This window comes from Saccopteryx leptura, chromosome 3 (assembly GCF_036850995.1).
Source record: "Saccopteryx leptura isolate mSacLep1 chromosome 3, mSacLep1_pri_phased_curated, whole genome shotgun sequence".
Taxonomy (NCBI): Eukaryota; Metazoa; Chordata; class Mammalia; order Chiroptera; family Emballonuridae; genus Saccopteryx; species Saccopteryx leptura.
In genome coordinates, this window is record NC_089505.1 from 365,128,975 (window position 1) to 365,154,525 (window position 25,551).

Consider the following 25,551-nt stretch of genomic DNA (forward strand, 5'->3'; position numbering starts at 1 on the left):
TGTCCCTCAAGTCCAAGGGTGTGACACCCCTCCAATGGCAGGGAAGGGGCGGGATGAGGCCCATTTTTTCACCAACTCCCCTGCGGAGGATTCCTTAAGCCTTCCTGGGGAGCCAGCATATGTTTTAAGTCTGAGGAAGGGTGGCCGTGGTGGCAGGTGGCTCCATCATTGGTACTCTCCTCATCAGCTACATTCTGGGGGGTGGCCACTGGCCACCTGCTGATGAAGACAAGCTAGACAGGGAAAGTGGATTGTCAGTTCCACGAGAGCACTACACACGTGCAGGCCAGGAGAGAAGGGCTCCAACCCCTGCAGGGGTAGTCTGTAGCATGCACGGGGTACGAGAACAGACTTCGGAGACTTTCGGGGGTATAGATGTTTCTTTATTGGCCAGTTTAACCTGCGCAGGGGCGAATTCCCAGGTGTCCGGAGACACCATACCCACAAGGAGCTACAACCGGGAATCGCGCCTGGAGCTTACAGCTAGGTCCTTATATATCCTAAGTAAGCAAGCATTATACAGAAGCAGATGTGGCGGTTACCTATTCGCTAAGGGGGTCGCACACAGCATAGCAACAGGGGCTGGGTCTAGCTCATTGGCGAATTTCAAACATAAACTTCTGATAAGGGTCTCTAACCAATGGAATGCAAACGTTTGTCTTCCTTTGTTCTCAGCCTTACAGGGTCCCTATCATTACCTCCCCGGCTCTGCTCCTATACTCTGGCAATCCCAGCACACTTTCCTGAATCTAACATTTTGATCTTTTCTTGGTCCTTACATAGTCCATTCTCTAAAGGGTTGGGGCCCAGGAAGAAGGGCTTCGGGCCCCCTCCTCGCAGAGCATCACATGCACTGGTCAGGCATGCTGGTTTGGTCAGGGCCCTGGGGCAGGGGTGGTGACCCGAGAGACAGCAGTAGAGGCCAGAGACGGGAGCCCGGAGGAGAAGGTGTGCCCAGAAGATGCAGCCGAGCTGGATGGGGCGCCGTGGCCACTGAGAGCTTCCCCGGGAATGTCTGGGGCCCAAGCTGTCACTTCTCCATCAGCAGAGGGGGCGCGAACAGGGGACTTGAGTCAGAGCCCCGCTGGCGGGCTGACGCTGTGCCTTCCGGCTCACTGTTCAGTGCGCCACGGTGAACACGGGCCAGGACGATTGGATTACCTGCTTCGGAAGGGCCAAGCAAGGTGGCAGCGATCTAGGCATCTTTTTGTATTACCTTTCCCATTTAGAGCTAAAATTAACCATTTACATGCGGAGTTTTATGTGAGGCAGGGGTCCAGTCTCATTCTCTTCTACCAGCAAGGCCTCCCCTCTGTCCCCGGGCCTTGGCAACTCCACATGGCCCCCAACCAGCTCTGAGGGGGTTCCCCTGGGCCCTGGGAACCAGCACATCCCCAGCCTCAGCTCAGTGACAGGGACAGAGGGTCATGTATTGTCAGGAATGGTGACAACCTTGTTGTAGTGGGCCGCTTGGGTGCCCAGGGCAAAGTGGTGGGAGATGTGACCTCACAACAGGTTGGGTCCCAGATCTTGTCCTAGGCCAAGGGGGCATTCATACTGGGGGTGGGGGATGGGCCATGGTGACCTAGCAGTTGATGGGAGACAAGTACAGACAGCAGAGATGGTTTCCGAGGGACTGGAGACACATTTTCTGAGGCCGAATGGGCGGGATTTAGTTACAATTGAATGTTGCCCATAGGAAGCAGTGATGGTGTTCTGTGACCTGGGTGAGTGGAGAGTGAATCCACAGGATGAGAGCCAAGGGGACCAGAGGCAGGACAGGGGGACAGGGCAGGACAAGGAGAGAGGAGACAACGAAGTGCATGTGAGAACAGGAGAAGAGAGTCACGTCAGGAATGCCTCTGAGGTCTGAAACGGGGAGCGCGGGGCAGCCGCCCAGAGCTAGCTGCCCGCAGAAGCTGTGGGACGGACCGGGGTCCGGGAGGGGGAGAGCGAGCGCACGGAGAAGAGGTGGGCGGCAAGGGGCTCACCCTGCCATCCACCGTGAGGACTGCAGGGAGCGGCCACTCAGCAGACAGGGGACGGCCCCCGGGATGGTGGCACCAGTGTGGCTCTGAGAGGCCGCTGGTCTCTAACCCAGGGAAACACGGCTGCATGAACGGGGGTGTCTCAGGGAACAGCTGGTGTCAGCCAAGGGCTGCTGCGGGAGCGACAGACACATCGGGCTGCGTGCGTCAACGGGAGACGAGGCAGCACTTTCCATCCAGAGTGTCAGGCAAGCTGTGACGGACTGCCACGGGTGACGACACACACTGCGTGTTGCAGCCAGCCAGCAAGGAAGGAGGGCACGTCCGCTCAGGCCCTGGGGCTGGGGCACACTCGCACCTCCCCCCATGGTCACTGTGAGCTTGGTCAGCGGTTTCCTGGGGACATGCACAGGCTGCTGGGATGCAGGGGGTCCCTCTGCAAGGCTCATTTTGGCAGCTGGGAGCAGGATGCAGAGACATGTTGGCCGTGCTGGGGACAATGGGACAAGATGGGTCATCGTACTGCTCAAGAAAAACGTGAAAAGCAGGAGAAAAACACCCAGACTGGAGAGCAGTGAGCATCGGGAGCTGGGACCAGGAGGACAGTGGCCTGTCCTGCCCCGGGGAGCTGACACGGGGCACAAGCAGCGAGCTTTCTGGACGTGAGGACTGAGCAGGGACAGACTGAGGAGGGGCGCGGGGAGACCCAGGGTCACGGGTCACTGTGAGCATACACTCTACGCTCAGTGTTCACCTTGCAGCCTCGGTCCACACATGACAGTCTGGGCTCCCACTCCGCCTCTGCCCTTTCTTAGTCTTGGGTGACCCCTCTGTGACCTTGGGTGAAGGTTTAAGCAGATGCTATAGCACTTAGGTGTGACTCCTCTAGAAGGATGGGTGAGGTGACATACAGGACTCCAGGTGTCCTTTGTGAGCAGTGGAGAGTGTCTCGGTCTGCTTAGGTGGCCATGACAAAAGGCCACAGACTGGGGGCCTCAAACAACAGAGATCTGTTTCTCACAGTTCTGGGAAGTCCAGGGTCAAGGTGCTGGCTGGCTGGGGTCCTGGTGACGTCCTTCTTCTTGGCATATAGATGGCTGCCTTCTCAGTATCTCACATGCCAGAGAGAGTGCAAATGAGCTGCCAGCTCTTTCCTCTTCTTCTAAGGACACTAATCCCATCAAGGGGCCCATCCTTATGACCTCATCTCACCCTAATCACCTCCCAAAGTCCCCGCCTCCAAATACCATCACACTGGGGGGTGGGGCTTCAACACGTGAGTCCGGGGCGGCACAAACATTCCGTCCGTCCCAGTGAGTGTTTTGGTTGTTTTAAGGGATATTTGCCTTAGGTTACTTCTATGATTTACTGAACATTTTCACTAGCCAACACTTTATTCTAGACGGAGAATGAGTTATAGCATATTTAAGGTACAGCTTTTAATTTGAAACTAGTTTAGGAACATTACTGTAGGAGGTAGGAGCTGAAACATGGGGGGAGATATATTGATAAATAACTCTGTGTTTATCCCATAAATGACACGCATACACCCTCTGCCCTGAGCACGCGGGGTCCCGGGCTCACAGTCGGTGCAGCCTGGCGCGTCAAATCAACGGAGGCACCTCAGGGTTGTCTTCAAAGTCCGGATCGCCCCCACTTGGTGGCACTTCGGGTTCAGGGTGGACTCTTCTGGGCGTGTGCTTCTTCCCTTGAACTATGTTAGCCACGTCGGGGAAGGAGTGCTTGCTAGGATCCACTTCGAGCTTCTCAGTTTGCTTGCTTCTAGAACAACAAAAGAGGCCAAAGGAGATTGATACTGCATTTAAGGTTAAATTCCAAACAGTTTCACTCACCCATTCATTTATTCAGCAAACATTGGCAAGTGCTATCGCTGGAGCTTAGACAAAAAATAAAGTGTCTGTGCCCGTTCTAGGTCGCTGAGCACCTTGTAGACGCAGGAGCGTCCCCCGTGGAGCGAGTGATCACGTGCTCCAAGGTGCCCGCGGGGGAGGGGCGGGCTGGTAAGAGGTCTGCTTCCCGAGGTCACAGCCCGCAGCCAGGGTCCTCAGGGAATCACTCCCGGCAGGGCTCACGCCTGAATGTAGCTCCTCAGCCTGCTGGACCCTGCTGCCTCAGACCGTCCCCGCTGCCCTGGGGTGGCAGGAGCTTTTACACTCCGAGTTCAGGGGCACAGCGGAGCTCAGCCCCGCGGTCTCCCCTCCCACTCCCACGGTGAGCTGCTCCCGCCGCCCGCGCCCGGGGCCCTCGGCAGGGGAACCCACTCCCGCGCCCGCGCCCGGGGCCCTCGGCAGGGGAACCCACTCCCGCGCCCACACGCGGCACCTTCAGCGACAGCTACGGGGAAACAGATGAGAAGCCCCGCGGGCCAGTATCCCCGTCACCACAGTCGTAGAAACTCGCGATAACATGGGTCGCTTTCAGGCATTGTGGCTTCCACAGTTGGGCCCAGGAATCGGTACTTATATAAAGGTCCCTCAGTGATTTTATTGATCAAGCTAATTTCAAATCACCTCACCGTTTATCCAGTCAGTTATTCGACAGATACATATGAAGTGCCTACTACAGTCTGTGAAAACAGACTGGTTCCCTGGTAACCACACCCAGTAGGTAGAAGAGTGCTCTAATCTAAAGGTTATCACGTTGCCATGGCATTGTCTCATCGTTGATCTGGGTCCCTACCTGACTGACATCTTTGAAACAGAAAATGTTGTCTTTTTCATCTTGTATCTTTGGCATACGGCTTTACTGAATAAATGCTTATTGAATAAATTTTTTTACAATCGTGATAGCCTAACCACTATGCTGTATACTAGAAACTAATTCAAAATAATATTGAATGTAAACCATAATGAAAAAGTAAACTTTTAAAAAGTTAAAAATATATATATATCATTATACTATGTGGGAAAATGAAATGAAATGAGAAGTTATCTGTGACCCGAAGAAAATCACAGTCAGTCTAATCCAGGCGCTCCTCAGACCACTCTCATCACGCGGGCACACAATCTCTTGGGGGAAGGGCAGGTAGACTGTCTTTGGAAAGTGTGAACTCTCTCTTGCCCTTGAAGTCTTCCCTTCAGCTCTGCAATCTGCTCAGCCCTGGAAAGCATCTGAGTTTGATTCCCCTCGGTATTTCAACTAAGCCACACAAACCTGCTGTAGAAAGACACAAAGGATGCAAACAGTATCAAGTAACATATTCTGCAGACCCAGACTGTACCCTACCAACCAGTCAGGAAGCTCTCGTTTTCAAAGACCAACACACAGTCATCATTAAATAGAGTCCTACTCGTTAATTACTTTATCCTTATTTAAAAGGCTATGATATCGCTGGCTTAATTAAGTAAATATCCAAATTCATCGACTATAATTACGTTGCCCTTGACTTGGAGGAATGGCAGCCTCTCCCCCCACCCCAGCGGGTCTCCTGGGCCCCCGCTCACGGACCGCGGTAATAAAGCGCGAGCAGGCGGGGGCACCATTACCGGCAGTGCCCCTGCCTCCGGGGCCCGACGGGTAATTGGCAAGCAGGACTTTAATTACTCCTGAAGCTCTGGGTAACACACAGTGAGTGGCCAGGCCTGGGCCGAAGGGTCTCGCTAATCCCCCAAATACGAGGGGAGGGCTTCTCCCCAGGCTGCCCGGTCTGGGAGTTGGAGGCCTGAGCCCAGGCTCCGGGTGTGGTGTGACCCAGCCCTGGCGGCCAGAACCACGACCTCTGGAGTCCCGTGGGTATAACTGGGAGACAGAAGGAATACGCTAATTACCACAAAGGGAAGCAAAAGTATTACTATGCGTAAAACACATCCAAGATTGATTCCTTCTGTTAAAGGACAGAAGACCTTTATTCCAGTAAGATGGCGGGCTGGCATATTTGGCTCAAAGACACCCATTTCCAGCTGAAAGTTTTCTTTTTTTATGAATTGATTTTATTGGGGGTGATACCGCATAACATAATCATACAGGTTTGTACAACACATCTCTGTACGCCGTATTATGTGTTCACCCCGCCCCCAGTTCAAGTCTTATTTCATCACATCTACCCCGCCTGTGCCCTCCCTCACCTCCTTTCCCCTGAGATCACTGAGCACCTGATAGATAACGAGGAACGACCTCGGTCGGAATTTAGTGAATGGAGGGACCCAGACAGCGACATGGGCCCTGAAGCACCTTTGCCCTGAGGGCGTTTGCTGAGCCCCTGAAGCTGTGCTTTGGGTCATGCTGAGTGTCTGGAGTGGGGGACAGAGATGAGGGCCCTGAGCATGCCAGGTGGGCAGTCTCACAGGGTGCCCTCCCCCAGGCAGGGTGGGTCCCAAGGCGGGGAAGAGTGAGTAAGAAGTAAGCCCACACTGCCCACCTCCCCAGAGGGCTGTGAGGACAGTTGTCCTGGGGGACAGGCGAGCTGGGGGTCAGCACAAGCGGATGCCTGCATGAGTTCCTAGCAGCTGGTGGTTACACACCCTCAGCCTTGAATTTAGGGTGAAGTGGTTCCACCCTAAGTTTTTAGGGTCTGCCCCAAAGCACCTGCTGAGGCTTCCAGGCTGAGTACCTCCTAGTCCTCCAAGAGGCCCCCAAACTGTTTTCTAAGCAATGGAGCAGCTCACAGTAAACAGTGATTGTCAAGTTTATAGGGAGGGCGGAAGACCCAGACTGGCCAGCACAATACCGGAGGAGAACAGAGTTGGAAGACTGATACTCCTCAATTCAACTCAAAGACTTATTATAAAGCTGCAGTAATCGAGACAGTATGTGGCATTGGCAAAAGAATTTTTAAAAATGGGTAAAAGGAACAAAATAGAGTCCAGAAATAGAATTCCATAAATCTAGTCAATCGATCTTTGACCAAAGAGCAAAGGCAATAATACAATGAAGCAAAGACAGTCTCTCCAAGAAGTGGTGCTAGAACAACGGGATATCCACGTGCAAAAGAGGATCTAGACACAGATCTTACAAACTTCCCAGAAATTAACTAAAAAATCATCGACCTAAACATAACATGCAAAACTATCAAACTCCTAGATGATAATATCGGAGAAAACCTGGGGTATGGCGATGATATTTTTAGATACAACACCAAGGACAGGGTCCACGAAAGGAATAAGTGACCACTGGACTTCATTAGAACGAAAAATTTCTGCTCTGTAAAAGCTAATCTTGGGAGAATGACAGAGACAAGCCACAGACTTGGAGAAAATATTTACAAAAGACATCTGATACAAGACTATTAACCCAAATATACAAACAAATCATAAAACTCAACAATAAGAAAGCAAACAACGTGATTGGAAGAGAGGGCAAAAGACCCCCACAGAGGCCTCACCAGGGAAGGTGCACACTGGCAACAGACATATGAGAAGATGCTCCGCACCACATGTCACCAGGGAAATGCAAATTAAAACAAGGAGATATGACACACTCATTACAATGGCCCAGCTCCAGAACGCTGACCACAGCAGAGGCCGGAGGACACGGAGGGAGCCACGGGGACGCCCACTCACTGCTGGTGGGAAAGCACAGTGGTGTGGCCGCTCTGGGAGACAGCGTGGCGGTCCCTTACAAAACTAGACATACTCTCGTGATTCAATCCAGCAATCACACTCCTTGGTGCTTATCCGAAGGAGTTGAAAACTTATGTCCCCACAAAACTGCGCATGATGTTTATAGCAGCTTTATTCACAATTGCCAAAACCTGGAAGCAGCCAAGATGTCCTTCAGTAGCTGATGGATAAATAAACTGTGGTCCATCCAGACAACGGAATATTATTCAGTGCTAAAAAATGCACTATCAAATCATGGGAAGACATGGAGGGACCTTAAATGCATGTTACTAAGCAAAACCAATCCGAAAAGGCTACATCCTGTATGATACCAACCACATAACATTCTGGAAGAGGCAACACTGCGGAGACAGTAGAAAGATCAGCAGTTGCCATGGTTGCATGGCTGGAAGGAGAGAGGGTTGAACAGGCGGAGCACGTCCGCCTAAAGTCAACTACTGACCCTGGGTGATAACGATGTGTCAGTGTAGGCTCACGGATTGTCGCGGGCGTACCCCTCAGCTGGGGGCGTTGATAATGGGGCAGGCTGTGCGTGAGAGGGGCCCTGGGTGTATGGGAAATCCCTGTACTTTCCACTCAATCTCGCTGTAAAGCATAGACTGCTCCTGAGAAGACAGTGTATTTAAACAACAACGAAAAAGACAGCACGAAGAGAGGAAGAAGGCAAGTCCAAGGATGCACCGGGTTTTATCATCCTGGTTCCACCACGCACTTAGCGACTTTGTGATCTTGGGCAAACGAGTCGGGATCTTTGCCCCTCAGAATGTTTGGAATAACAGGACTTATCCTGCCGTCATTTGGAAGATCAAGGGTAAGGTTATGCCCGGCATCACATGGCGCAGGTAGGCACGCGATACTCAACAAACTCGTTTGTCAGGAAGTTGTGTGTCTTCCTTCACTGTACAGGGTCACAGGACCACCACGGTCCACTGAATCGGTCACCTTCCCCCCAAAGCACGAATCCCACCCAGACTGGATGAGCAACACCCTGCTCTGTGGGCTTTTCTGTCTCCCCCACTCGGTCGCCAGAGCACAAGGCATGGCTGCGGGAGGGTCCAGGGGTCCCCGTTGCCCTGGCCCATCAGCAGCCCGCCCCACCCTCCACCGACCCACCGGCCCTCCCTCCCTCCCGTGTGCAGCCTTGGGGCAGCTGTCCAGTTAATGGGCTCACGCAGCCAGAGGCCGAGGAAACGGAGATGATCAAGTCCGCCAGTGACTCTGGGGCACCACAAACAGCCTTCACATAGAAAGATGTATTATGTGTGGTCACGAGGCGATCATTTCCTATTAATAAAGATGAACAAGGAAAGCTCTCCAAAAGTAACAGAGGAGGAGCTACTGGGCAGAGACGGTGCAGAGACATCTCGAGTCGCCAGGTGGACTCCCGGTGACGCCGGTTGTCCTGGGGTCCGAACACTGGCTCCCAGTTGCTCACAATGACGGGGCTTCCCCTCCGCGATCCCTCAAGTTAGATTCAGATATTCCCATGCGCTGAAGCTGCTGGGGCTAGTTAGGACCGTGAGTACGCATGATAGCCACACTACCCTCGCACCTCTGTACACCACGCGTGTCTAACACGGACACCACCACACTGGGAAACACGAGTGGATTTCCAAGGTTAGAAATAGCTCCCTACTTGCCAGTGGGAATTCACTCCCATACCTGTTCAGACAAGCCCGTGTTCAAAAATCCCTGCAGAACGCTGACAGTTGTCTTTGAATAGGCAAGCGCCTGTGTGCATTATGCAAGACATAAATATAGGTCTCGTTCAGGTATTTTTATAATGATACTTCTAGCATATACAATTTGTATCACAAAGATAGTTTGCCTGGGTTCGAAATAGATTTTGCCATCTGGATGGTAAGAGTCTGGAAATCATGACAAGGAGAAGGAGAGCTGAAAGAACTGGGATGTTCATTTAAAGGAAGACTAGTGGAATAATGAGAACTTTGTCTAAGATGGAGTCACTGCTTATGGGAGGAGGGGCTTTGTTCTAAGGGTCTTCAGGGGGCAGAGCTGGACTCTTCCCTGAGGAATCAGAGAGGTTTTCTAACACCAAGAAAGACTCAGAATGGGGTGAATATTCTCTCAAGAGGGCAGAGGTCCTGGTGGGAATCGAAGTGTAAGCAAAGCAAGAAGATGACCTATGATGAGGAGGCTGACAGGAGTAGCATTTACGGAGTGCCATGTGGGTCATAAAAGCCACGCGGTGTGCGCAGCATTTTGAACAGGGCTCAGGGCTCAGCAGTTGTCCCAACATGTCCTGGCGACACAGCCTTCGACCATTCTAAACTTCTCTTTCCCTCGTCTTCCCCATCTGTAAACTGAGGATAAGCATGGTGTGGGCTAAATGTGTGGATGTGGGCAGAGCGCCCAAAAGACTGCCCGAGGCAAAGCCAGGGCTCGGGACATGTCAGCACCATTGGTGTGACGTCACCACCCATGTCATCACAAGAAAGGAGGAGCTGGATGCACACAGATCTGTTCTTAGGGATCAAGAGCCTTGCAAATCGAGAATGAATGCATATTCATGGGGTGAATCGTTTTAAAACTTTAAGTAATTGTGTCTTTTTGGGAGCTGCACCTAGCCACCGATGACAATGACGAGAACAAGGTATTAGAGAGAGAGAGACGGCCTGGGAGGTGGTACCTTTTGTTTGAGCGCTCTCTGCTGCTGTCCGGGTTACTCATCCCGGGCTTGGGTGTTAGTTGGCTGCCCGTGATCACTTCTCCCACCTAAAATAAAGACACAACACACACTAAGTGGTATATTAGTCTCTGATGTGTCTTTAAAAATATTACATATGTATTTTTAAGATGCTAAAGTGTTTCAATTTTCACAATATAGTCCATGTGTGTGTCATGAAAGGTTATGTCACAAATTACATGTTTACAATTGTCTTGCAAAGCCCCATTTTCATTTTCATTCGCCAAAGGGCAAGCCGGGAGATTTGGTGAATTAATTCACTGAATAATGGCTTTGCTGTAGAGCCAGCAACATGCCAGACACTTTTTGGAGGGCTGGGGGTACCGATGTGGCAGGCACGGTGGCTCCGGGTGCTCCCTGGGACCGTGCCGCCGCCGAAGGCACCCTGGGCTGGGAGCTTGAACCCCTCCCTCAGCTCGCTGGGCGCTGGCCTCTCCCTCTGTGAGGTGGAGGAATTCGCTGTGATCTCGAAGGTCCCTTCCGGGTCTGAAACCCTCTGTCATTTTACCACCGCTTTGAAGCTAAATAACCTCAATGCCAAGCACGTGGGGTCTCCATTAAGAAAAATGATCATTTCGGTTCAACAAACGTCCAGGAGAGACCACGCAGGAAGGAAGGGTGTGGGGACAGAGAATGTGCGAGGACTTGTCGGCCCGGCCACGCGCCGGGCACCTGCTGCCTAGGCCAGCGGGGTGTGTCACACACTTCACTTACTGAACCGCCCACCTGCCAATGCTCCAATGAGACAGGGATTACTTAGAGGAGAGGAGGAATTGGAAAACTCCTCGCCTCGTGTTGTCTTGGTCCACTGACCAAGGTGGGGGCCTCTTCCCTTTGTTCTCAAGGGAGAGACAGACCCGGAGTGTGTGTGTGGGGAGATCTGTTCCTCTCTCCACCCGTTTCAGCAACTTCTCTTTGCTGGGGAAATGCTTCGTGACGGGCCACATCTCCCTGGCGGGCAGGGTCACTCCTGACCACTGAGGGGCACCTGTCAGCCTTCTCTGCTCCGCCTGGGACTCGATGTGGCACCCAGCAGTGGTCGGATCCGTACAGCCGATGAAGGGCAGAGACGAGGCTCGGGCATCGAGGGCTCCCGTCTGCTGGCGCGGGCAAGCCCGCCAGTCTCGCCACCTGCCTTTGGGAAGGGAGTGAGGAGCCCCAAGTCTACAGCAGGTCCTCCCATCCCGTCCTTCCCAGACCTTTGCATTGGCGTGCTGGACACTTACTCAGATGAACACTTCCCACCTGACTAGCAATTCTTGGTTGCATGCTCCGCGGGTCAGAACCCCCGAAGGCCCGGCCCACGTTTAAGCGCACGCATGCCTCACGAAGTGAATGACGAATAAAGAAACGCAGGTCTGGAGGACTGCGGCCTCAGACTCGGGAAGGTGTGTGTCCTCGTGGATAACCGCTCCTTGGGGACAACCCTTCTAGGAAATGGTGCCAGAACCAGTTTTATTTCCCCCCGTTAGTGCAGCTGTATATTTCTCTATCATATTGTATAACAATTCTGCCCGCGCGTGTCTGCGTGGTTTATCTCAGCGACCTCACACGGAAGAATGGGACCATACCTTCCCTTCCCTTCCCCCGCCCCCTCCCGTGACCTTACGGGAGGGCCGACGTGCACTGCAGGTAAAACAGCTGCTCAGACACAGCCCTGCCGACACAGGTCCCGCGCCGCCCCCTGGCGAGAACGCCTCTCAGCATCACCGGGGCTTTCTGCGGTGGCCAGGCTGCTGCCGAGACTCCGGAAGAGAAGAACTATGAATACTGCATGTGCTACAGACATTGAACTTGAAGTCTGGGAGAGTTTGTCCAGAAGCGTTTTAAAAGAGGCACAGTCTGCCCAACAAAAACTTGCAGAAGACAACTGTGGAAGCATCAGCCACGAAAGCCGCCGATGCCGCGCTTCCCGGACGGCGGAAGGAGGTGGCTCATGGGAAGCCTCACCCAACGAAGCCGGTTTTCATCACCACCAAGTGCAGTTTGTTTTGGAAGAGGCGAATACTCAAATGCGTTGCTGGTGATGTGTTCAAGATGTATTTCATGCCGCAATGTTACTGTTTTCCATGCATTGCTTGCTGGCCAGCAATGTTAGATTCTTGGATGTTAGCGTGTTTGCAGGGTGTGAATGTTTATGCTGTTTTTGTAGGGAAACTTAAACTGGTTTTCTTCCTTGTCTCCCAGTGAACCGGTGTGGTGACTACAAACACCTCCCCCACCTCCCTGGCCCGCCCTGAAGGAAACGGAAATACTTCTCAGTGGCTGTTGATCCCAGTTCTGGCTTTTTAAGTCATATTAGCGTCAACTGTGAGAGAGAAGAAAGAGGGGGTTGAGGGGATACCACAGAGATGGCTCCCAGTTGAGGGGAGCAGTGAGGTCGTTAGGGTGATGAGAGGTGGCACGTTCCTCCTGGAGGTCGCCTTTGGGGGCAGCAGGACTTGGAGCTGGCCGCGTGGCCGCGTGGCCGCGGGGGGTGTGGGCTGCAGCCCTGCCCAGAGTTCCCTGCGAGGCTGGGGACTGTTCTGTGCTGCCCAGCCTGGCTACTGGGCATTTGAAAGGTGGTGAATGCAGCTGGGACACTGACGTTTTCATTTTATTTCATTTTAAGCAATTTTAAATTGTATTAACCGAGCCAGAGAGTTGTATTAACATGCCCAGATGGAGCCCCAAACTCATGTGTAGGCTGCCGGATTCTTCTTCGGGAGTGAGGCACATGCATCCTGTCCAGACCAGTTATCCCACGGTCATTCACCTGTGGTCCTTGACCATGTGGCCTTTTCCCTTCAGGAGCTCTCTGCTCCTTCCTCGAGATTCCGGGACCTGGGCCTCTATGTGAGTGTGAGGACCCTGAGTTGCGGGATCCCATCTCTCTGTTCAACATGGCGGTTCCCGGAGCCGGTTCAGGACAACGCTAAAGGACCGTGTCAGCCCAGGGCTCCGAGGCACGCGCTGGGGTCTTCCCTGGGTCTCGGCCGGGGCGACTTCTGGCTCCTCCCCGCCCCCCTGCAGGCGCGGATCCCTGGGCCGCTCCCTCGCAAGCATTCTCCTCGCTCCTCTCCAGCTCAGAGGCATCTTAACACCTTCTTAATTTTTAAAAAAATATTTTAGTTACATTAATGAGGCCAATATTAGTGAAAATTCATTAAAATATCAAATTTCAGAACAAACGCTCTTGAGCCCAAGCACCGGTTTTGTGTTGCTTCACGTGGGACGCGCACTGGCGAGAACGGGAGCGTGTACAGAACGAGCCCGTGAACGCCCGTCCCTAACACTGCGATTTGTCACATAACGCGCTCAAAGATTCTTCTCCGTGTTTATGGAAATGCAAATAGAATCCCCAATTTGGAACTTTTCTTTGCAGAGAATTTGCTGTGCACCAGAATCGAAATGTGTTTCTTGTTTCTAAAAGCTATTTCCAGCTCAGTTAGTTGCAAAGTTTCTTTTAAGTTTAGAAGTTAGAAGGGATTAAGAAATCAGCAGTATGAAAAAAAATATTCACACCCGCATTCACATAAACGGCAGGTGAATCCCTTCTGAGGAGAGGTCTCATTTTCCCAAGCAGAGGACAAGGGGTTCAGGGTTCCCGAGCACCGAAATCCTGGCCTTGGGTCCCCCGCCACACCCGCGGTCACGGGGCAACCCTTGCTCTAGGAAGGGATGCTGGTGAACACCAAGCATCTGATTCACTGGTGCCAAGCATGTCGAGGAAGGACTAATGGAAAAGCTTAAGGGCCAAACCGCGTTTAGTGACTTAAGTACTGTGGGACCAAGGGTTTCCTGAAGCCATTGAGAGAAATGGAAGCAACTGCATACTTCAAAATTCGATTGTGGGGTGGGCGCAAAGGTACACATTCGTGTTTTAATGATGCTAAATTTGTTGTAACTCTGACAGAGCCACGCAGTTGACTAGAGTGAACATGGAGGTAGTCATGGAGTCCACTCTTCTACAGAATGAGGAAGTCCCTTTGAAGGCTCTCCTGACAGATTACTCTCTGGCCTTTGTCAAACAGTCGGGGTGGAGGCCCCGTACTGCCCGGGACAGCATGCTGCTCCGCACTCGGACGGTCTCTGGTTACCTTACCAAAATGTATGTGGTGGCTTCACCGACTACAAAGTTACTAATACAGGAAACCCAGGCTATCTGAGCTGTGTAAAAGACAGTAAACACATGCAAGGGGGAGAGACATCACTTGTAATCCTCATTTTTAGGTTGAACCATAGAAATGACCACTATCTGTTTTTGATCCACAAAGCAGTGATGTCACAGGGTTCAACGTAAGAGCTATTTATATGAAGTGAAATAAGAGTGGGGTGAACGTCACTCCGTGTCAGATGCTGGTGGTAAATTAAAAGAGTGATTCAGCAAAGGAAAAATGGAATACAATCAGAAGGATTTGTCAAGAAAGAAAATATGAATCAACCTTTTAACTTTTTCTTGCAAATTTATCCCAGCTTCTGAAAGAACAGTGTTTGTGAAAATCAGAAGTAGATTTCTCTTTCTCTTTGTTTAATAGTTGGAGGTATCAACTTCATTAATTCTGCTCAAAGAAATACTTACTGAGCGTCTATTCTGTGCCAAGCATAGGTGTAAGTGGTAGATAGGGAATGATAGATTTAAAGATTATCCCTGATTAGCTCATGAGGGACAAAGACACACAAACTATTAAAACACGTCGAAGAAGGTGCGATTGGTAGATATATGCATAGACTATTAAGGGGAGCCCAAGGGCGGGGCACATCCTCCTGGCATGGGAAGCAGGGAATCAAAGAAGGCTTACCCGAGGGTGCAATCTTTGAAAGGAATGTTAAAGAATAGGTAGGAATTTGGGGGAAGATGGAAGTTACGAGGGGATAAAGGACATTCCAGGAGAGAAGAAAGCACAGGCTAAGACAGGGAAGCAAATGACCACATAAACTAGCACCAGATAATCGGCCAGACAACAGCTGGAATTCAGCCTGAAGAACCAGGTAGAGGCCAGATCTTGGGAGACTTCCCTTTCTGGGACTTGCACTTTGCACAAGAGGTAATGAGATCATTTGTAGTGTTCCTTCTCAGTGATCTAGCTATTCATCTCAGTTGAAATAGCAATATTCTAAATGCACTTCTTTATTTCATTAGCCAATGTGTGTGATGTTAACAAAAACACCACGTCCACTGCAGTAATGGCTTTTGAAAAATGTATGTCTTTCCTCTCTAGATAAAAATATACTTTCCTTTCTTTTTAGATTATGAGAGTCAAGTTTCTGCCTCCCTACCCCAACTCCCCTCTGAAAAGACCAATATATACAAATCCTGCTGGGAAACTGTCTAAATGTGCCTATCGGCCATCACATTGCTTGTAAGAATACTTGCATGTAGATTGTTGACCACTTAAGCTGTTCTTCTGCACTTCAGTTTGCCTATAGATTACAGACATGGCCACACTCTTCTAGCTTCCCACTTCTTCACGTGGACTCTGCATTCAAGGTCACCTGGTACTTATCCACCCTCGTAAAGGGGATCATGCGAAGAAAGCACATACAGTCCATCGTCCACAATTTCCCCAGAGAAGAAGAACATGAAAGTTCAATGGACATTTTCCTTGAAAAGAATTTAACATTAGCAACTAACTTCTACACTTTTTAGCCCAGGCCTCTGTGCATTTTAAGGAGGGCGTGACCTGGCAGCCTAGCTCACAGTGTAGGTTCGCAGCCTGTTTGTCCTGCCTGGATTTTGCTCTGTGCAGCTCAGGGAGTTGGAACCCCGTAGGCTTAATTATCTAGCTGCCCATGTCATCTGGCTCCCCGGTGGCCTTGGCCCATCCCAACAAGGTTTTTATATGGAAATCAACAAACTGATTCTTAAGTGTATATAAAAAGTGCAAAGGACCCAGAACAGCCCCAATGTTCACGTAAAAGAATGAAGCTGTAGAAGTTACATTCTTCAAGCTGCATTCCAAAGCCACAGTAATCAACACAAGGTGGTATTGGCATAAGGATAAACAGGTAAGTCAATGGAACAAATACAAAGGCCGCAGACAGATCCTGACTTATAGGGGCAATGGATTTCTGACAAAGTGAAGAGGCATTGCGACAGGAGAAGTAGTCTCTCTCGGTGCCAGCACTGCAGATCCAAATGGGAAAGGGATCGACCTTAACAGCAGCTTCATGTCTTGTATATATATATGTAAAAACATTTTTTTTAATGGATCACAGACCTAAAGGTAAAGGCTATGATGACAAAACTTCCAGGAAAAACATAGGAGGATACCTTGAAGCTAAAGATTTTTGTGAACAGGAAATAGAAAGCAACAATCCAAACAGGAATAAAATAATTCATATTAGAATTAATCAAAGTTAAAAATGTTGTCAATATACACTAAATATATATATATATACATATATATTAACCAAGTGATGAGTTGGGAGAAATATTCAGAAAACATAAGTCATGACAAGGTATGAATAAGTAACTCTGGGGTTTCATTCTTCAACTAGTATTTATTTGGTATGTGCTAGAAGGTAGGACTATCCCAGGCACTGAATGAATTAAGGCCTCTTATCATGAAACTTACCCTTACATTGGGGAAAACTAGCCATACAAAACTGAATGGATAAGGACATTGCTCTTACTGAAAAGCAGGTGACATGGCTGGGGAATGTGACCGGCCACGCTAGCTCTGATAGTCAGGAAAAGTACCCGTGAAGGATGACATTTGAGCCAGGGCCTGCACTGTACAAAGGAGACAGGTAAGAAAAGAAAAAAGGCAGAGTACTCTTAGCAGAAAAGAAATAGCAAGTGCAAGTCTTGTGGGGGTGGGGGTGGGGCTGGGGGAGGGGAATGAAGCTACTGTGGAGAGAGAATACATATAAAATGCCCATGGTGAAGGAAGAGAGCGGGAGAAGAGGCCAGAACATAGGCCGAGGCTAGCTCGTGCAAAGCCTCTGGGGCCGCGACAAGGACATCTGACATTACTGCAAGTGTGACAGAAGGCCACTGGTAGGTTTAAGCAGAAGAAAAAAAATGAGCTGATTTAGGTTTTAAAGAGGTTCCTGGCTTCTGGATGGAGAAAGAGTCACAAAGCGGAAAGGGTGAAGCCGGAAACCAGTGAGAGGGCTGCGTGGGGTGCCCTGTGGGGGGAGGGCGCCTGCGGACAGGGGGCGGGGTGGGCAGGGGCAGGTCAGCAGCTGAGTGCAGGATGGGCCTCGGTGGTAGGGCCAACAGGATCCAAACCGAGAGGGGAAGAGGTTAAGTCGAGGATGCATCCCGACCTTTGACTCAGCCATTTGGGTAAAAGAGTGTCCGTTTTCTGAGACAAGGAAGACTGTGGGGGGAGCAGGTCTGCAGAAGAAAATCACGGCTTCATTTGGCCATTTTCAATTTGGTCCTGCTGATTATACATTCATTTGGCTTGTCAGTTGGCAGTTCCATCAAACAGTCTTTGATTCTGAAGCCCATAAAGCCTGCTAATCTTTACATTTATTTTTGGCTTCTAAATAATATATAATTATGTTTTAAATTTTTTATTGTGGTTTGATAACATTTTAGGACTGTATTTTGAATTTTCCAATTTTATTTGTTGGTTTTTCTCTACATTTTCTACTCAATTACATTTCTATTAACTTGTAATTAAATATAATTTCTATAATTTTTTTCTTTTGGAAATGAAAATGAGGTTCTCATAGGGTTTTGTCTATTATCAACTTTTTAAACTATCTCAATTATATTATTCAAACAATAAGTGATCTTACTTTTTGTTGATCATGTCTATCAAAGATGGAAATTGGTCATAAATCCTTTAGAGCTGATGCTGTTAACTTTTCCTTATTTTTGTAAGAACTTATGCTTTAGACACTTAGTACAAAATCTGGGGAACAAAAGACAATTAGATCTTTATTTTCTATTATTTTTTGTTACTACAGAATAATCCTTGTTCCAGTTATTGCATTTTCGCTTTAAATTCTATCATATCTGATATTAATTTTGCCATAACTACTCTAATTTTGCTTGAAATCAATTACTACAGCTTTACACATTCTTTTCTTCTACATTTCCATGTCTTTCAGACTCAGGCATGTTCTCGTAAGCGAGCTAGCATGGCTGATTTTACATCTCTTACTTTCTGACAGATTTTCTGCTTTTTGTGTTTCCTTCCTCATGTTTTTCTATTCTGTGAAACTGTTTTGACCTTTGCATTTATTTTCTGTAATTCTTTGTGGGGGAAGCGTTTATGGGGTTGTTCTCCCCATTTGCAGATTTCCTATTTTCATGTTTTTTTGTGAGGGTTTTTTTGTGTGTGTGTTTTTCTGAAGTTAGAAACGGGGAGGCAGAGAGACAGACTCCCGTATGCGGGTATCGAACCTGGGACTTCCACACGCCGGGCCAACGCTCTACCACTGAGCAAACCGGCCAGGGCCCTTATTTTCATGTTTTAAACTAAGTTTATAAATCACATAACTTTCTCTTTCTATCTTCTTCATTACTCTTCCAAAGAAAATAACCTTTTCAATCTTTTGAAACCTTATTCAAAACCATTACAACTAGTTCTATATGACTATTGAAATGTGTCAGAAAGATGACAGTGTCTCAGTACTGGAGGGCTAATGGCTGAGGGATGTAACAGGGACTGGGAATTGAAGTAGGTCTTCAGTTTAAGACAACATATCAAGAAGGTATGACAGTCTCAGTCTTAACTCTGCAAGGAGACCCCTTAGGGATGTTTCCACTTTTCTTTGCATTTCCAAGAACCTTGCATAGATACCTAGCATACAGAAGAATTAAAATGTATAGAATATCTGAATGAATGGATAGAAGGATGAACAACAGAGAAGACTCTCTGAGATGCCTATTATGTCTACAAACAGAGAAGAGGAGGGGGTTCTACAGGCTACAGTTTCATGTATACAGGGCCCTGTTGGTACTGAATCTAATTGGGGGAAATAGATTTGGGGAGCCCATAGAAGAGCCCAATAGTTATGGCTATGACACTAGTCTCTGAGCCAATAACATAATTTCAAGTTTAAGCGGAAAGGAAAAATACCTACTTACTCGTCTAAACCTGTTTGAAACTAGGAGTTAGAAGTTGCCCAAGGACAGTTCTGGGTCTGTGGGGAGGATGGTCAGTAGAGTCAACAAGGAGAAGACAGGAAGAACTGAAGAGTCACATATTATTTATTTTTCTCTTCCACAGTAATTCTCACAGTGCTTTGTTCATGCTAAGTTCTTAATAAATCTTTGATGAGTTGAATAAATATTTTAATTGATCAATTAATAATTCATTGTCTTGAGTTTTTCCTAATTTTGCAGAAACTTTTCTATTTCTGAGTTTAGCACCTTATTCCATGTTGTGACAACCCAAACATGCTAAAAAATTCCCTCATCTCATCTGATATTAATAAGTTCCATATAATTTATTTATGGGTGCATCAGCATTTTGCTTAAGTGTGCACATTTAACATCTTCATCCAGGACTCAGAAGTAATTCCTAAAAATGTCTCCACATTATTTTTGTCATAAAACTTCCAAACTGTCTAAGTCCATGAGATATCAGCCTGCGGTGATGTCAGCCAATGATTAGATCTGGAGGGTGGGGGAGGAGATTCAGTTATTGGGGACACAGTCCTCAGCAAAGGGGCCCAGCCCCCCATTGAAATAGATGGCTACTTTCTAACAATCCTAATGTCATCTTCAGAGGCGTTAGGTCACTTGTAAATTGTCTACCTTCTTACATATCTCTCGTGTTTATATTGATTAATTATCCATAGTTCTGGTGTAGAACACTTGAATATAGAAAGTTCATATTCCCATAAAGAAATATTATTAATATAAAACTTTTGAATCAATAAGACGTTTGTATTTTCCTCTGGCATAGACTATGCTTAGATATATAAAATCTCTGAACAGATTAGAATACCTATATAAGTCAAACATTCTATCTTAAATAAATACATACTTGGCAGCAAAAAAATTGTACAATTTTGAAAACGAATCAAAAAAATATGAGAAGCATGAAATACTAGCTAGCTTTGATTCCAAACTTACCCAAGTTTGTCTAAAGGAAATTTCTAAAAGGAGCCGTTATTGATATTTACATGTGAAATCAATATTGACGGTTACTTAAAATCTTTAGATTAGAAGAGATTGTGCGGGGAATGCATACAAATGGAGAAGGGGTCCCTGGATTCAATGACTGAACGTACCAACTTTCAGAGGCCTGGACGTGAGAAAGAACTAGCAAGCAAATATACATGACTGTTCTATGAGTTTTTCCACAAAGCAGATCAGGGCAATAAACAGAGCCGGGCGTTTTTATGCTGCTCTGTTTTTAGGAAGGGAGATGACTCAGCATGTTTTGCAGCGGACCCCGCAGAGAGAGGAGACGCAATGGGGCAGCGGAAGGAACGGAGAGCTGTCAGAAGGGGACCATGGTCCTTCCAAGGCACGGGGAAGTAGGATCCCACAGACACTGAAGGGTGTGAGTAGATCACAGACAGTTCCTTCATAGGATCAGGAAGGAAGGCCCAGTAAAGGAAGTCATGATGGTTGAAGTAGGTGAAAATTAACGTTTGGTGCTTCTGGAAGTTTTAGGAATGAGAATGAATATACTTAAAAAGGGTGGGCATATGAATGGAACGGGAAAAACTAGCAGCCCTCACCACAGAACCACTTGGAATCAACAATCAGAGACTCAAAGGGAATTGATGATGGGCATGTGACAAGTACACCTGAGTAGGAAGCACTGAACAATAGCTGTCCAACGAACAAGGGAGCCCGAGACTGTGGTCTTTAGAACCATGGCCTGGAATATTGACCTTAACACGCGACCTTCACCTCCGGGCTCAGTGCAACAGAATCAGGCCATATGTTCACCAACTGAAGCTCTAAATATATTTTGCTGTTCGGTTCACATGACAACGTCCTTAATCTCAGTTAATTATTCTGAGTGAACACCCAAAGGAAATCATGAAGGCATATTCTTGGAGTGTTCCTGTAACTTGTCAGTTGAGGATCTAGATGGGAATTTATTTGATGCCTTCATGCACGCTCCTCGGTGGATGCAGAATTTCAGTTAGATCTGAAGTTGGCCTGTGATGCCACCGGGTGTCCAGTGCTCCCAGGCTGCTGACGGTGAGACCGTGTGTGGACGTGTCACTCAGTCTGATCCTACCCTTCAGAAAGTGCCCGCAGGGCCAAGCACAAACTCTAAGAAAATGGGATGGGGGAATATTTCCACTCAAAATGGGAACTAAAGCTATACGTCGTGGTACCTTTAACTAAACTTAAGAAAGTATGTAGCAGCCAGAGAGAAAACAAGCCTCAACAAAACCTTCAGAGGGATGGAGAATAAGAGTAACAGGTGAAAATACATAGGGTATTGACGATGGAATTTTCATACTTCTCAGGGGTATTTAACATGAAAGTTTTACAGCTATAAACACAAAAAGGATAACAGAAAGAGAATACCGTATTTACTTAAAAGATTCATAAGCTGTGACAGGAAAGGCTTTCTGCTGGTTGCCTGGCGCCCAACAACAGGTACACAAATCACATCTTGATCTCCTTTTGGAAGTAGCAGCTTCCATCAAATCTCTGGCTTTCCAGTCAGAATGGAAGTTTCCGAAAATGAAACAAAACCTGCTGATCCTTGTGTTATACAAATGTCTACATTAAAGTACTGAGATAATTAAGTTATCTCTCCGATTTCCCTAAAGGATATTCTAATTAGCATAGAAGCATTTCCTTAATTTGTTGCAGCCACCAAGGACAATGAGATTCTCACCGTTGTGTTTATTATTTTGCTTGACAACAAATTGTGTTTGCTGTTTTATTGCCTCCGAGTAAAAATACATAATTGATTACCCGTAATCAATCTGTTGCAAAACTGACTACAGGAAAATAAAGGGTTATTAAATCATTATTGGATGATCGAAACCTTGTTGGGTGACCAGGTTTCTACCCTTTGTGGCAGACATGCCTGCCCCAATCTCCCGGCCTCTTCACAAGCAGACCTCCATTTTAACTGGCTTATCTATTCTTCCCCATTGGAAGCCAGAGTGACTTGGGCAAAGCCATCCCACCAACAGCTCCTGGCAGGAGATAGTAGGAACCAAAGATAAAATAAGAGAAACTAAAAAAAAAGAAAAGGCTACCGTCTCTTTGAACAGAGATTGGTTCCATTTGTCCAGAGTTCAGCGAAAGGCTCGGACTCTTCATCTAAACTGGCTTCATGACCCAAAGGAATTCTTGTTTCATGGGAATGGGGAGATCTCTTTTGATTCATAACAAATGCACATCTATCCCACCCCTCCCTCTAAGTCTAAACAAATGGACAAAAAATAGCTGTAATTAAAACAATATCTTGTCCATATCATAAAAATAATATGAAAAACAAAACCAGCAATACTTCCTGTGTGCTCACTATCCTGTGAACTTTACGTGTATTACTGCTCTTAGCATTACTTAGGACAGGGGGGCTGAGAAAAGTTCATAATTTGCCCAAAGTCACAAAACTGGTAAGCTCCGTCTTTGGAATCCAAACACATTCTTAGCAGGTCAACTGCCTCTCCTCCTGCGGTTACAGGTGAGGAGAGTCCTGATCACCGTGCACTGGGCACGCTGGAAGAACCATGCCTGGAAGAACCATGTGATTTACAAAAGCCAGCTCCCGCCCACACTTGTCTGCAGAGGTAGGAAGGCTGCAGAGACAAAAGCTCCTGGCCAGCAGCCACCTTCCTAGTCCTGACTCTCTGTTCTCATTAGGTCTCTGTTCTGCCTGAGCTGATGTGAATAGGTTTTCTGGCTTTCTCAACCAACAGAACGTTGATCAGAAGTCCTAATTCACCCTGACAGGTCAAGTACCTGCAAGAACCAACATGTCCAGACTTGAAACTGCTCCACGTGGCATGACCTACCTTGGGCATGCAGACCACCAGGTGCCCTGTGGTCTGGGATCTCTTCGCAGAGCTGCTGTCGGGTCTGACTTCTCCAGGAAGGACCAGCTGAAACGGCTGAGAAGGAACAGGGAGCGTCACGGGAGTACGCGCATCTTCCTTAGGGAGTGGTTACTTCAGTAGGTATTCTCACTACGAATTTAAAATTCAACACTCCTTTTTTTTTTTTTCATTTTTCCGAAGCTGGAAACCGGGAGGCAGTCAGACAGACTCCCGCATGCGCCCAACTGGGATCCACCCGGCACGCCCACCAGGTGGCGATGCTCTGCCCCTCTGGGGCGTCGCTCTGTTGCATCCAGAGCCACTCTAGCGCCTAAGGCAGAGGCCACAGAGCCATCCCCAGCACCCGGGCCATCTTTGCTCCAATGGAGCCTTGGCTGCGGGAGGGGAAGAGAGAGACAGAGAGGAAGGAGAGGGGGAGGAGTGGAGAAGCAAATGGGCGCTTCTCCTATGTGCCCTGGCCGGGAATCAAACCCGGGACTCCTGCATGCCAGGCCGACGCTCTACCGCTGAGCCAACCGGCCAGGGCCTCCTTTTTTTTTTTTTTTAAGTGCTTAGACTTACTAGAAAAAAAACATATGGGCTAGGATTGATATGCATAAACTATTTTTACTATTTTAATGACTAGTCTAAAGAACAGAAATCGATCACAAACAAGGAAACTCTCATTGCCCTGTTTATGTTATCACGACTGATAAAGAATTTGTAGATAAAAATTACTCATGAAACATCGACGTAGTTCCATTGTGAAGTCCTCAGGCTACCTCTTATGAATGCTCAGAATTAGCAAAAACTATTTAAAAATGATGAAATTACAGTCACTATGAATAAAACCACTGACAATTTAAGTTTAAAAGAGGTGGATTATTTAAGTATAACTTCAAGCATAGGCTACGACATATATCATAGTCAGCTCTGGGAAAAGTGCCAATCCGGCAGACACGGGTTAAAAATATTAATTTCATCAAGCTGCACAGTGGTCAACAGCCATTCCTGCTGAACACTGCTCCCGCGGCATAAAAATCATGTGCCTAAAGTAGAGCTCCATGACTGGATTTCTCCTTTTCTGTTGTAATATTATGTTAAAGAAACAAAGTTCGTTCAGTTAACCTTCAGACCAAGGCCTGGCTTTTGAAGTTGCAACGGTCCACAGGTCACACTTACCTTCCCTTTGACCATCACTCGCACGTAAGTCGGCTGCACATCCACGCTGATCAGAGAGGTGTCCAGATACCTAGGAAATTCAATGTGGCACACAGGTTGAAAACCCGGTGGCTTTTCAGAAACACGATGTTTGCAAATGAATTTACACATACAGACTCGCACTTCCGGGACTGACCCTTTTGAAAGAAGAGAGTTTCAAGTTTCCACTGCTACATGGGTCTTGAAAAAAAATTAGCCTTGGGTTAATCCTCACACCAAAGGAAATTCAGGATATCAGCAATTTCATTTTTAGACCCACGAGTACACTTGGCATTGAGTGCCCCTAGCCCCAAAATATCGGAGGCCCGAACCATCAGAGGTTTGCATGAAACAGCTTGCCACGTTCGTTCGTGAATATTTTATTTTAAGCCCCTAAGACCGACTTGAATAGCTGGGAACGCTGACTGCACTCTGCCTGGGCCTGCGCTACCCCCACCCTGAGCTCCCCTCCCCGGAAGCCGTTCTGCAGCTGCTGCTGCTGCTGGGTACCATCTCCCCCACGCTCCCCCTCTCCCTGGGAAGGCACATCCTGCTGAGCGAGCAAGCCTCTGTCTGTGGCTGTGACCCCGGGATCAGGTAGCAATTATTCTCCTCCACTTTCTGAACACACGAAAGATGTAGATTTCACTTCCCTCCTTCAGCCAAGTAACTATTTCTCTGTATTTTAAAATGCTGATTGTGAACATTAGAAAATGCAGTGATGATTGAAACATCGGAAACATTCCGGCCGGCAGGTGACACTGGGTTAGAGGCCCTGGTTCAGTCACACCGGCCTGGGATGGAGGCTCCACGCCTCCCTGCTGTGTCACCTTGGACCAGGTTGCTTGACCTCTCTGGGCCTCAGTCTCCTCATCTGTACAATGAGGTTTCAAATAGCACCTCTTCCCTAAGATTGCTATGGAGACACATGCACGGTGCCCTGTACATAGTGAGTGTTTATGAAACACCATTTTATTTTATTGAATAAAAACTATGACAATAAAATGTAGGTCCAGGTCTCCTGAAGCTTCACGTTGACTATCTACCACATGAATGGGTGGCATTCTTGGTCGTGCTTAGGGCCTCCTCAGGTGCTCAATGGCCCCCAATCGCAAGATCTTTGCCTGTGCTGCTTTTCCTGCTAAAAACACCCTCCTGCCGC

At 48.0% G+C, this 25,551-nt stretch overlaps 1 protein-coding gene across 3 annotated transcripts in view; it reads right to left on the reverse strand.

The window, feature by feature from the left end:
• Nucleotides 1–456: 456 nt before the first annotated feature.
• DNAAF11 (dynein axonemal assembly factor 11) overlaps nucleotides 457–25,551 on the reverse strand; it is a 58,592-nt gene continuing 33,497 nt past the window's right edge. For all 3 annotated transcript variants that reach the window (XM_066372507.1, XM_066372506.1, XM_066372508.1), the window contains 4 exons: nucleotides 24,372–24,441; nucleotides 23,169–23,264; nucleotides 10,218–10,303; nucleotides 457–3,770 (listed from right to left, as the gene is read on the reverse strand). In XM_066372507.1, coding sequence (XP_066228604.1) covers nucleotides 3,593–3,770; nucleotides 10,218–10,303; nucleotides 23,169–23,264; nucleotides 24,372–24,441 — 430 coding nt within the window. In that variant the 3' untranslated portion in view covers nucleotides 457–3,592. The remainder of the gene's footprint in view (nucleotides 3,771–10,217; nucleotides 10,304–23,168; nucleotides 23,265–24,371; nucleotides 24,442–25,551) is intronic.